The following is a 12,840-nucleotide window of genomic DNA, read 5'->3' on the forward strand; positions in this document are numbered from 1 at the left end:
GAAAGCATGCGGGCCTCCTGGAGCCCTGATAACATTTTCTCTGGGAACTAAACTTGGGTCAGCCCACTGCCACGCAACGCACGACTGACCCTTACGGCAATGACATGACCTCATTGCGGCTGTTGCTCTGACATCAATCAAGAGTGCAAGGTCGCCAACTGCACGGTGTTGGGATTCGGCCGCCGTACCTGCCACGGCACAAGGTTGGCGACATCGTCGCCCTATGTTGGAGTTATTCCAATCCTGACGTGAATCTGATAAGGAAAATAGATGACATTCGGGTCCGTGTACTTTTCGGCCATTCGTTTTTCCTTCTCTAGCAAGGACGCGGAAAACGGGAAACAAACCGATTTCCGTTTTTTGTTTTGATGTATATGAACAAATAACGGGAAACGAGTCGTCTCCCGTTTTTGTTGAAATAAAAATGAAAAACTGGAAACGAGCCTTATCCGATGTTCTATTATGTGTTTATTTAGCACAAATCGGGAAATGAAATTTACAGTTTGGTGGGTTGTCACTTGCATGGAACTTAGATTTTGGCTCCGAATGGGTCCATGTACTTTTCGGCCATTCGTTTTTCCTTCTGAAGTAAGGACACGGAAAACGGGAAACAAACCGATTTCCGTTTTTTTATTTTTATTTATTTTTTTATTTATATGAACAAATACCGGGAACCGAGTCGTCTGCCGTTTTTGTTGAAAAAAAAACGGGAAACGAGCCTTATCCGATGTTCTATTTTGTGTTTATTTGGCAAAAATCGGGAAATGAAATGTGGCCATAAACCGTTTTTCGCAAGCTGGTTTCTCTTGATCCGGAAGCCGTTCATCTTTTGCGGCGCGTCACTGCTGCTGCTGCAGTGGCACCTTGCTGCCCCCTAGTGTCTATTTTGAGGTCCCCGTTGGCGCCTATTCTTCGGGACTTCCAAACATGGCTTTAGATGGCTATCACAACTTGATAGTGGAAATGAAAAATAACGGCATGACGTCTAGTGAAATCGATACACATCTATGTAGCCAATTTGGCCCTATAAGAGGACTTTTGGAGAGAAATGTCCGAAGGTGGCTCTCAGGTCATTGTCTGTCAGAGGCCTCGAAATAGACACTAGGGGGCAGCAAGCTTCCACTGCAGCAGCAGCAGCTTGTGACGTGCAGCAAAAGATGAACGGCTTCCGGGTCAAGGAGAAACCAGCTTGCGAAAAACGGTTTACGGCCACATTTCATTTCCCGATTTTTGCCAAATAAACACAAAATAGAACATCGGATAAGGCTCGTTTCCCGTTTTTTTTTTCAACAAAAACGGCAGACGACTCGGTTCCCGGTATTTGTTCATATAAATAAATAAAAAATAAAATAAAAAAAAAACGGAAGGAAGGTTTTTCAGAAGGAAAAACGAATGGCCGAAAAAGTACATGGACCCATTCGGAGCCAAAATCTAAGTTCCATGCAAGTGACAACCCACCAAACTGTCACCATAGCAACCAGAAAGGCTTACAAAGAAAGCTGATGCATCTTCCGCCATAGACACGTTCATTCATTCATCTTGCTACGTTTTTAATGAAGTCGCCGGCTGCTTGTCAACTCCCTGACGAGAAACAAAGAAGTCGAGCTGCAAATCACAAACTCTGCACTTCTGTACGGGTGCCACCAGAGAATATCTGAGGAGGAACTTGTGCAGACAATAATGAGTATCTGAATCTGAACAGCCACTTGGAAAGGCTGGCCTGGGCTTGCAGACCGTGCGGACAGCCTCAGCTACTCCAGAAATAGGTGTATTTTTTACCAAATCAGGTCTGTGCAGCAGAGTAGTCTTAAAAAAATAATAAAATAAAAAAATACACTCCCTGGACAATTTCACAGCCAAAACATATGCCAAACTGTCATCAGACCATTATTGAGAATTAAAATACTTTAACGTTCCTGTGAGGAAAGTGAAATTTCAAAGTGATGGCACAATCCTGAACGCATAATTACAGCTAGTAATCTTGTCTATCAGAGGTCATATCAACAGTAAAATGCAAACACCTTACAAGGCTAAATGTAAACATCGCAGAAGATTTTAAGGCTTCTTCCACAGTGTATTCTCAAAAAAATATAATACAAATAGTCACCGGGATCATGCCAGATAATTGCAGCATAAACATTTATCCCATCAAGGAAAAATATTCTAAACAAAGCGGAATTGTTTCCATTTGCTCTCTTGCAATCAATAAATCACTTCAAAACAAAATGGATTTCTTTTGTAAGGAGGGTTTGAGCAGAATGATATTAGAGGTGCTTAACTCATTCGCTCGCCGCCATTTTCACATTTCGCAATCCAGTTCGCTCTCGGCTGTTTTACTGGATTTGGACTGATTTTGCAAGGCCCACAGAATATTGTGTTCTATTACTATAAAAACATGGAACCTACCAAAAGAAAGATTAAAGTCTCTTCTTTCATCAGGAAAAAAAAAAGTATGTTTCTATCTGTTTCCGTTTCGCAGCAATTAGCATTAGAAGAGAGCTAAGTTTCATCAGTTTTCACAAATCTATTTAAAATTCAAAGTAATTGAGCTTTTTTTTCTACATGGCCCTGGTTGATCTCCTTTGCTCTGCTGCCACCTGCTGGCCGTTTGTGTAATAACTACCATTTCTGCAACCGTTCTTTGCAGTTGAGAGGCTGCAACAAAGCTTTCTGTATGCTCTAGCATAAAAACAAACAAACAAAATAACGTATAAATACATCTTTGGGACACTTAGGACATTACAAAAAAACGTATTTACACGTTATTGGGAGCAAATGAGTTAATATGGAAATTCTGTTTATTCACGTTAATACATGAATAAAAGCTTGTTGCACTTTTTATGAGTTAAGAGCTGAATTCTGTTCAAATAATACATTCAAATGAAGAAATAGCACACTGATTTTAATGGCCACAAAGGATAGAAACATTGTTCTAAGTCTCTGAAGCCTCGCTGTCGCGTTTCCGTCCATGTAAGCAGCCCGCAGCCATATACTGTACGATCGTTGCCAACTAAATTTTGTGGCGAGTTTCAATCTATTTCCATTGAATCTGGCACAATCTTCCAGTCGTGAGGAAACTGTTGTTCATAAGAGAAAGTTCCTGTCAGTGTACCAAAAAGACTGCAGGTCAAATTTGCATAATCATCCCACCCTCTGGAAGCCATTTGTTTCTTGAAGGAAGAGTGAAGAAGGCTCATGCAAATTACTGCAAGTTTGTGATCTTTGTGCTAGTGAGTGCAATCGTCTGTCAGTGCGTTTACACTCATCTTCTTGCATAAAGAAACACCAGAAATAGAACTGCTCCATTTGAAATACTGACATCAATCTCCTGCTACCACAGGAAAATCATAGCCCTTTGATAAGGTGGGCGTCCCACACCCTACGTCTGTATCTGCCAAACTGGGGAAAAAAAAAAAAAAAAAACCTAAACACGACGTTTTCCCAGTTTGACTGACTCACCCACGGTTAATGGAACATCGCGACGTGAGTCAACAGCGAGGAAAGTAGGACAGTTGGCGTGTTGTGTTTGAGGCTCACCAAGACGTGGGTAAGAACGATCTTGATGAGAGGTGCGCCGGAGAGGTTGACCGACAGGGCTGGCGATGGCTCCACGTTCAGAGAGATTAAGCAGCTTGCTACCTGGATTTTATCATCTTTAAAATCAGCAGCTTCATTGATCCTACAAAAAAAAAAAAAACGTTTCAGTGAAGAAAGTTGACAGTAAAACTAAGAGGCAAAGAAACTGAGTGATTTATGATGACAAAAGATGGTTGGACAAACCAAGTATGTCATCATAAATTTGAAGGAGCCATATAGTAAATTTAAGTTATTATAATTCTCATTATATTCCACGTGACCATGAATATTTTTTTTTTATTTAAACAAGATTAAAATATGGCAGCAAAAAAAAATTTAAGAAACGTGAAGTAGTGGTAGAAATCCATCACCTAAGAATAATAAAACAACATTTTAATAACAAAATATACTACCCATGCTATATATAGCCTCAACAAACATGAATTATTACTTTAGCTAAAATAATTCCATAGCAGCACACATATTCAATACTGTACATACAATCAGTCAAGCTTCTGCAGCACCAAATCTCTTTGACATTAAAGCTTCCTTAACTTTCATTTTATATTTAGACAGAGACGGTTAAAAATTGTGAATTGTGTATTTCCATAATTGTATCTCTATTCAAACTGACCTTGAGATGTGTGATACAATGGTAAGTACAAATTGTTAATGAATAAGAATTAACTTGAAAATGACAAATAAAAACACGTCTGAAAACGTTGAACTTCAGTTTGAAAATAAATATGCATATTTGACGAAAATGCACATCAAAAATTGTCAATACGTTTCATAAAAAAAAGTGGAGTGGTTGGGGGCATATGACTTGGAAGAAGTACACCCTAAAAACAGACTCAAATGACCAAAATAAAAAGGGTTAAATTTAACAACCACTAGAATGGTAATGTTGTTTTCAACCAATATATATTGGCACAAATTGGTCATTCTGACCAAGATATTGGTTAATCTGTGTTAGAGGCAGACATTTTGTTTTTTTTCGGGAATCCCACAGGTCACTCGATTCCCGGAAAAAAGTACCACTGATTGTCACGCCCACCGAAGTGGGGTGAAATTTCATTCATGTTCAAGTTCATCTCAGGGGGCGGCCATTTTACCATTTGCTGTCGACTGAAAACAACCAATTATGGCTCACCTGTTTTCTGAAGCTGAGCGATTGGTTCCGATTACCTGAGCCCTGACCAACTCTGATGTCTTTTTTAGTCGACAGCAAGTCGCAAAATGGCTGCCCCCTGAGATTATTTAAAATGGGTGGATTTTCCTACTTTATTTAATATTCCGCAAACACAATATTAATCAGAATGCCATGTTCAGACTCGTGGTTAAAACTGCATTAGTGGAATATTAAATAAGTAGCAAAAATCCACCCATTTTAATTCATCTCAGGTGGCAGCCATTTTGCGACTTGCTGTCGATTAAAAATGACATCACAGTTGCTGGGGTGTCAGGTAACAGGAGGCCTGTGATTGGTCACTGCCTGAGCAACTTTGACGTCATCTTTTGTCGACAGTTAAGTGACAAAATAGCAACATGGGATGGATAAGGCACGGTTTGGATTGGTGTAATGGAGCTGGTCAAGCTAATAGAAGGGTGTATCAGTCAGCGGAGTTTGAGTGGTGAGATGAAAGATAGGCAAGAGGACAGATAAGACCCTGACTCCAGGCATGAGCTGTTCAGGAAACACGGGCGCCTTCGAGTCAGTGGACCCGATTCCCCCCCCCCCCCCACACACACACACACAGGAAGTTGAAAGCTACAAGCTTGAATAATCAACAGAAACATTTGTGTTGTTTCAACACAATTTGCACGGCATGTTACCTGGTCTGGGCCGGGCTGATTTCTTTGTAGTAGCTGTGCATGTTGTGGTAAAAGAGGCCAACGATGGTGGTTTGCGCTAACAAGGAAAAATAAGGATACAGTTTAGCGGCTGAGCTTGGAGAATGTAAAGCGGTGCTGCTAAAATGCTCACGAGGAAGAGAAGTCAATTAACGCTGCCTCGCTGCCGTATGCTGACACGGGCCTCCAAATGCCATATTGGAATATTTGCACAGTGGTGAAACGATGAGGCCTGAAAGCCGTGTGGTTGTTGGGAAATCTTGTGAAACCTGAACATGACTTCACCACTAGAGCAGGGGGTCGAGTCACCCTCCCCCTTAATCTGACATATCATCCACAATGGTCCCACCTTAAAGCTGGAAGATAAACAATGGCACTGCAGGAAGTCCTTAATGTTCCTTTTCCTCTTTTCAAAGGCTTTTTAAGCCTGTTTACCAAACTTTGGTTTCACAACTAACCCGTCTCCAGCATATTTTCTATAGGATTCTTTCTTTAACTCATTCACTCCCAACCATTTTCACTGAAGTGTTTTACTGTATTTTGACTGATTTTACAAGGCCCGCGAAATATGATGTTCTTTTGCTATAAAAATATGGAACCTACCAAAAGAGAGATTAGAGTCTTTTCTTTTATCAGAAAAAAGTATATTCCTATCTGTTTCCGTTGTGCAGCAATTAGCAATAGAACATAGCTAAGTTTCATCATTATTCACAATTCTGTTTAGAACTGTGGGGAAATCGGCTTGTTTTAACATGGCCTGGTTGATCTCTTATACTCTGCTGCCACTCAACCATTTTCTGCAGTCAAAGCCGCCTCTATGCTCTGGCATAAAAGAACAACAACAAAAAACGTATAAATACGTCTTTGGGACACTTAAGACATTTAAAATATGACGTATTTATACGTTTTTGGGAGCTAATGAGTTAACTGTGAAAATTTAAAAAAAAAAAGTCTTTCTAGGTGCAGCTGGCAAGTGCAGGCAGGGGAAAAGTGACCTTCGCATAAAGTCCAGCATGCTTAAATGCACACTGTAATAGCCGTTCTAACTTTCTCATTCTTTTTTAATGACAGAGCAAAGTGGGGAAAATGTACTGTCTCTTATTCTTGCCATTCTGAATGAAGGCGTAATTACTAGCCTTAAAAGTCGGAGCTGGAGTTCCACAGTCAACCCATAAAGCCAAACAAAGACGATCCTTGACACTCTTAAGCCATAGCATGTCACTATAGTTCTAAATCTTAACTAAGTAATTTAGAGGCAAATAAAATCAGTGAAGGATTGAGCGCATGACACATTCCGACGCAGGCACAAGAAGCCGTGACTTTTACATTAAAGATCACTTACACTGCATGGTGAAAGCCTCCCCGGGTACGGATATGTAGTTCTTTCCCCGTGTGGGGAAGCGGTAATGTGGCAAATTGTAGTTGTGGGGCAATTTCATCAAAGAAAAATCTGTGGAATCAGTAATGACAAAACAGGGAGCCATGAGAGCAAGTAAACATGTTAGTGGGAAAGTAAAAGACCCTCACTGGTGGAAAAAAAAAAAAAAGTAAGATGGAGCTCTATTTTTGTGACCCGCCTGCATTTGTTCGTTGAATAATCAAACCAATGATGTCAGCTTGATGCTCCACGTGCATTTGTCTCAACTGTCTTACCACACAAACTACAAACAGTTGAGGTCACTTTTTTTGGACAGTTGACACGGTACCGACCTGCAACGAATGATGTTCCTCCCAGGGAGATGAGAGCGTTTGGGCTGGGCTCCAAGTTAGCGACCATGTGCTCCATTACTCGGTCCACCGTTTCGATCAAACCGCTGACCACAGGGCCGGACTGCTGCGTCACATAAACTTGCGTCATTTTTTTTACAACCTCTCAACTGTTGGTTCAGCCGTTTTCTTGTCAAAGTATGAAACGGTGTCATATTCTGCAAATGACTCGGGATGTCACGATATCCAAACATCACGATACGATAATTATCACTATATTGTGGGGGGGGGGGGGGGGGGGGGATATTTAAAAAAGATCACAATATTGTAAAAAAGAGAGCTCATACTAAAAATAAAAAAACAACAATATTGTGCTCTTGTACAAAACAGCAATGCATATAAACCACCTTACAATCTCTAATAACAATATTGAGGCACTTACTTGCTAATGCAAGCACACTTTGATCGCTTTACAAGCAAATTAGGTTCCCCTTCATCTGACAATTAGCATACATTTTAAACATAGAAGGCCAAAACATCCCTCATGAAAATTAAATAGCACTAATAAACTAGCCACTAGAGGGTGCTAGAACTGCACAAATGGAAATCAACCTGACTTTTTTAACAGATGTGTTCCTTTTAAATATTGTGAACATGACGACGACGATATTGCGGCAGTTTTAATATCGCAATATCACGATATTGCCCTTATCGTGACATCCCTACAAATGACCGTGTGATTGTCGGGGTGCTAGCATTTTGCATACGTGGGCTCTAAAGGTGATGACTATGGCAAACAATATGGATTTAATCACATCCAATATACAAACGCTAATTAGCTTGTAGAATGAAATGTTGAAAAAGACACGTTACAGCACTATTTCGTCCTTCGTGGGTCTGGGAAATGTTGGTCAGTCGTGTTTGTTGTGGCCAATATCCAACATGTGTCATGTGTATTAAATAATAACAACGCACAAATGAATGAAATTTGCCAATAAATTTCTACCATGTGTGCACTGTTAGCCGTCAATATGAAACTGGTTTCAATTAAAACTGTTTGTCACGTCTTCATTGACATTGAAAATGCACGGTGAGCATTCTTTGGATGAAAAAGCAACGTTTCCCAAAGCGCATAGGACTGACCAGAGAAGGTAAAAGCTCTTTATTGTTGAAGACTATCTTTTGAATATGTGAACATCTGTTTCAGTTCGCGGAAACCAAAACAAGCGCGTTTATTTTGAACTCTCAATGTTCTGAAACCGCACACGTTCCTCTGGCACTATTTTGTTTGGATGTGAAACGGCGTTTGAGCCAGGCAATATAGCACACGAAGCCACACGTTCGCAATATTTGATATCTTATGTGGAGGTGTTTTACGCAAACAAGCGCTATTTTTGACTTCCTTGCCTGACGTCTATTATATAAAAAAACAAAAAAACTTTGGACAGTCACGGAGCTCTCAAAAACGCCTTCGTCACATTGCTGCTTTGTTTGGTGATTTCATGTTTGCACAGTCTGAACTCATTTACCTCTGGTAACCCCGGAGAGGACAACACTTCTTCCACATTTTTGAGAAAAGCCTGGGTGCAGCGAAATGAATGACGTCAAGTCACTTGCGTCGTCGGTTCACGGACGGATCAATCGTGTTGTTGTGTTGGACCGTTTCGAGACCTGTGTCAAGTTGCTGGCCGTGTCGTGCGGGATGGTCCTATTGGGTAGAGTCTTCAGAAAGCCCAAAAGCGGCACTGACTCGGGATCCTGGGAGCTTCGGACCTCCTCATGCATACTGCTGACGACAGGAGGACTCACTCCAATGGCTCTCTGAGGAAACAACCGGCATCACGTTTACTATCACAAGGCTGTTGCCAGGGAGTTCCTTGGAAATGACTCCGAATGAACACACACAAGAAGATCTCCTGAGCTTGGGAACCAGCAGTTTACCGCAGGTCTTTTTCAGACAGGTACATTGGGTGTACCATGGGTGTATTTCACAAAGTACGTAAGTTCGACAAACTGCGAGATGAACCCGGAACGAGGAGTTGACATACCCTCAGATAGGAAACAATGCGTTTCCGGTTCACTGCAAATTGAAGCTATCGAACCTCGACTTAAACACTCATATCAAGCCATAAAGTCTTATTGATCTTGTTATGAGAATTATTTAGCAGAATTTCTAAGATTATTAATCTTGTTTTAAGAATATTTGTCTTTAATTTCTTACTTAGGTTGTAAATCCTAAAATTTGTTAATTTTCACGCATAATAAGCTAAAATGCTCTAAGAGTCGATGTTAACTTAAAAAAAAAAAAAAAAAAAAAAAAATCAGATATCTAACCAAGACTTAAATGCTTAGAGCAGAATATCCAAGATTATTAATCTTGTTTTAAGATTATTTTTCTCATTTCTCACTTAGTTTGTAAATCTTAAACTTGGTTAATTTTTATGCACAGTAAGCCAAAACAACCCGTTGCATTTTAATTCCTGGTCATACTTACTAAGCTCATTTGCCCTCTCTCCAATAAACAGGCTCCGTGGTCTACTGGTTGAGTGTCTACCCCCCGACACGGAAGTTGTGGGTTCGATCCCAGGCTGAGTCAAACCAAATGCAATTAAAAATGGTTAAGTGTTTTTGGCTTATTTTAAGATTTAATTGATTGTTTGGTTACTTAGAATAAGTGCATACAGTTTATTTTAAGATTTAATATCCTTGATTTGTTCTTAGAATAAGTGTTTTAAGCTCATTTTAAGATTAATATAGAGCTGCACATTTTTCTTATTTCAAGAAATCTAAGTAAAATTCCCTTACTGCACTGGCAGATCATTTCACTTGTTTCGAGTAAATTTACAATAAGAACAAGTGTATTTTATCTCATATTAAGCAGACGTGTTTTTGCAGTGAGTGAGTTATAGCAACGCTGACTAGGTGCACCTGGAATTACTAACTGACTTAAAAGACAGCCTCAACCTAAATCTGTGATGATGTGGCCTTTACTCATACATGTCCCTTTTTTTTTTAAACAAAAATCCTGGTCTCATTTCTGAGGAGAAAATGTGGCATTTTAGAGTGTGACTCATAGATAACTATGTTGGGTGCAATTTATCTCATTACAAAATAGCACTGGCATGTGCTTTTGATGCCAAACCCCATAAAGTAGCACATAATGAACTTACCACGGTCGTCGTGGTGAAAGGTAGTTCTTTGAAGGCATTTGGCGTTGTGGCAGACTCGATAGCATGACCTGGAAAATTCAACACAAAAGTGAAAATCATCGTTGCGTTCATTTGTATTGAACCTGACCGGACCGCCATCTGCGAGGCAAACAAGATTTTGGCAAGCAGCGGCAGAGGCTGGCGTATTTCTGTCACGAAAGAAAGATTACAATTTTCACAACAGCAGTAAAATATTCTGACACCAGCCTCTGCAAGCGCGAGGCACATTTTATGTCTTTGCTGTCATCTTATCAAAACAGTTACCCGAGAATGACTAAATATGGATTCAACTTATTAGTCGGAGCCATTCCTGCATCTTCTACTTTTACGTTTTATATGTGTGCTCAAGGGGAAGTAAAATATTGTTTTGTAACAATAACAGTGAGGCTGTTTGAGTCATGATATGTGGAACATGTCAGCTTTTTTAGAACATACCGTGATTAGAGGTCGCATTTCACATAATGAGCCCAATTGAGGGTTTGCGCGTCTTGCGTCATCTCGGTTGATCTAGTGCTTCAAATGTAACGTCATTTTATCAAATCATCTCAAACATCCGTAATACATTATGTCTTAAAATTAATACATGTCAAACGCGTATCTACAAATTGCTCCATTCCATTGGAATGTGGCTTAAGGGCCATCCTGCTGTGTTATGAAAAATAAAATGAAATGACCTTCACTCGTGCAATCCACCACACTTAAGTGCTTGTAAAGTAGCGCTTATAAGGCAGAAGAATGTGCACTATGGCACTCATCTTGGAAATGACAGCAAAGGCTATTGGCAGAAAAGTGAGATTTAGATCGTTTTCTGGATTTCAGCATTATACGCAACGGATTTGAAATAAGATCATCAATATGTGACTGACGTTCATCTTGCCAGGCTTTCATTGGAGCCACCTTCATTTTGTTGCTTGCTCTTGGGTTTCGATCAAGCCACTGGCCACTTGGCCATTGAAGAATATTAACGTATCTTTTCCTTCAAAAAGTCTCAAAAGGCTTTTGCATTATTGGGCCCGTGTCTGTCTGCGCTGATTTTTCGCCTTATAAGAGCAGAGCCCAAAACACCTACAAGAGGAATTCCTTTCGGTCTCCTTAGTCTGTGCTTTTCGTTTCCCATCATTATCATGCAAGTTGAGCGTAGTTTTGCTTCCAATAATCAGATTCCAGAACATGGGAGGCTTTCTTGCTTTCTTTCTTTCTTTCTTTCTTTCTTTCTTTCTTTCTATTTTAGTGGGATACAAGACTACCAGTCAACCAAAATCCTAAATAATCCTAAAATAATTGCCCCTTATTATCTCTACTGCCAGCTGTAACTATATTTAACTGCGTCACAAATATGGCACTTTACTGTACTTTAATTTATTTAATTCAATCTCCGGTGTAATAACCTTATTTATTGATTGATTGAATTTTTATTTTTTATTTTATTTTTTTTCTTCTTCTTCTTCTTCTTCTTCTTATTATTATTATTATTATTATTATTATTATTATTATTATTATTATTATTATTATTAATTCAATCTCTGGTGTAATAACCTTATTTATTGATTGATTGAATTTTTATTTTTCATTTTATTATCTGTTCTCATTGCTGCTGGACATGTAAATTTCCCAGAGGGAGCCATCCCAAAGGGATCAATAAAGTCTAAGTCTAAGTCGAAGTCTAAGTCATTGTCCTTGCCAAGTAAAGAAGTAAATAAATAAAAATTCCGACACCCTTACGTTAGGAATACAGAAACTAGTAAATGCTATATTACACCGGTTCCAATTTCTTATACCACACAAAACAATAATGATGTTTTTCCCATTAACATGTGGTGTCCTTACCCATAGCAGCACTGTAGTAGAGAAAGATCTCAGCGGGCAGAAGAGCTCTTTCCCAGATGACAAACTCATCAAAGGCCCCCGTTACATAGTGGCCATAGGCCTTGTCGTTGCCAGTTCCAATGACGAGGTCAGAGTAGGGGTCACCATAGCTTTCGGAAATGCTGCCAGTCTCATCGCCAGCAGTAAAGGTGCCATTTAAGTAAACCTTCAGACCCGCTGTCTTTTTCCATGTGAAGAGAATATGGGTCCAATAAGGCCCTGAGAGACAAAAAATAATAATAATAATGACGTGAAGGATCACTTTCCAAGAATGCTCTCATTTTCATCCTCTCAGTGGTTCAATTAGACAGACTGTTAAGTTTGACAGCTCAAAAGGACAACATTGAATCATTTTTAATGTAGTGCGTTCCAAGCATTCTCAGTTGTCCACATTCTTTATAGTGGCCAAATGCGTTCACTCGTCCATCCATCTGGACCTAAAGCTATTTGACTTTGGTTGTAGAGGCGGGCTACACCCTAAACTAGTTGCCAGTTAAACGCATAGAGACAATTCACACCAACATTCACAACAAAGGACAATTTAGATTCTCCAGTCTGCATTTCAATTATGGCAGTATACCGTATTTTTCGGATTATAAATCGCAGTTTTTTTCATAGTTTGGCCGGG

General features: G+C 39.7%; 1 protein-coding gene across 2 annotated transcripts in view; it reads right to left on the reverse strand.

Moving 5' to 3' along the window:
• Positions 1–12,840, reverse strand: part of adgrd1 (adhesion G protein-coupled receptor D1) — a 32,786-nt gene that overhangs the window by 18,693 nt on the left and 1,253 nt on the right. Inside the window, exons 2-9 of one of the 2 annotated variants that reach the window (XM_077521401.1) lie at positions 12,174–12,431; positions 10,308–10,375; positions 8,809–8,958; positions 8,667–8,717; positions 7,141–7,264; positions 6,773–6,880; positions 5,413–5,488; positions 3,538–3,679 (exon numbers count right to left, since the gene is read on the reverse strand). In XM_077521401.1, coding sequence (XP_077377527.1) covers positions 3,538–3,679; positions 5,413–5,488; positions 6,773–6,880; positions 7,141–7,264; positions 8,667–8,717; positions 8,809–8,958; positions 10,308–10,375; positions 12,174–12,431 — 977 coding nt within the window. Of the gene's footprint in view, positions 1–3,537; positions 3,680–5,412; positions 5,489–6,772; positions 6,881–7,140; positions 7,265–8,666; positions 8,718–8,808; positions 8,959–9,042; positions 9,177–10,307; positions 10,376–12,173; positions 12,432–12,840 lie in introns of those variants that run through there. The other variant, XM_077521402.1, reaches the window with a different exon arrangement.

The sequence above is a fragment of the Festucalex cinctus genome, chromosome 5 (genome assembly GCF_051991245.1).
Source record: "Festucalex cinctus isolate MCC-2025b chromosome 5, RoL_Fcin_1.0, whole genome shotgun sequence".
Classification (NCBI taxonomy): domain Eukaryota; kingdom Metazoa; phylum Chordata; class Actinopteri; order Syngnathiformes; family Syngnathidae; genus Festucalex; species Festucalex cinctus.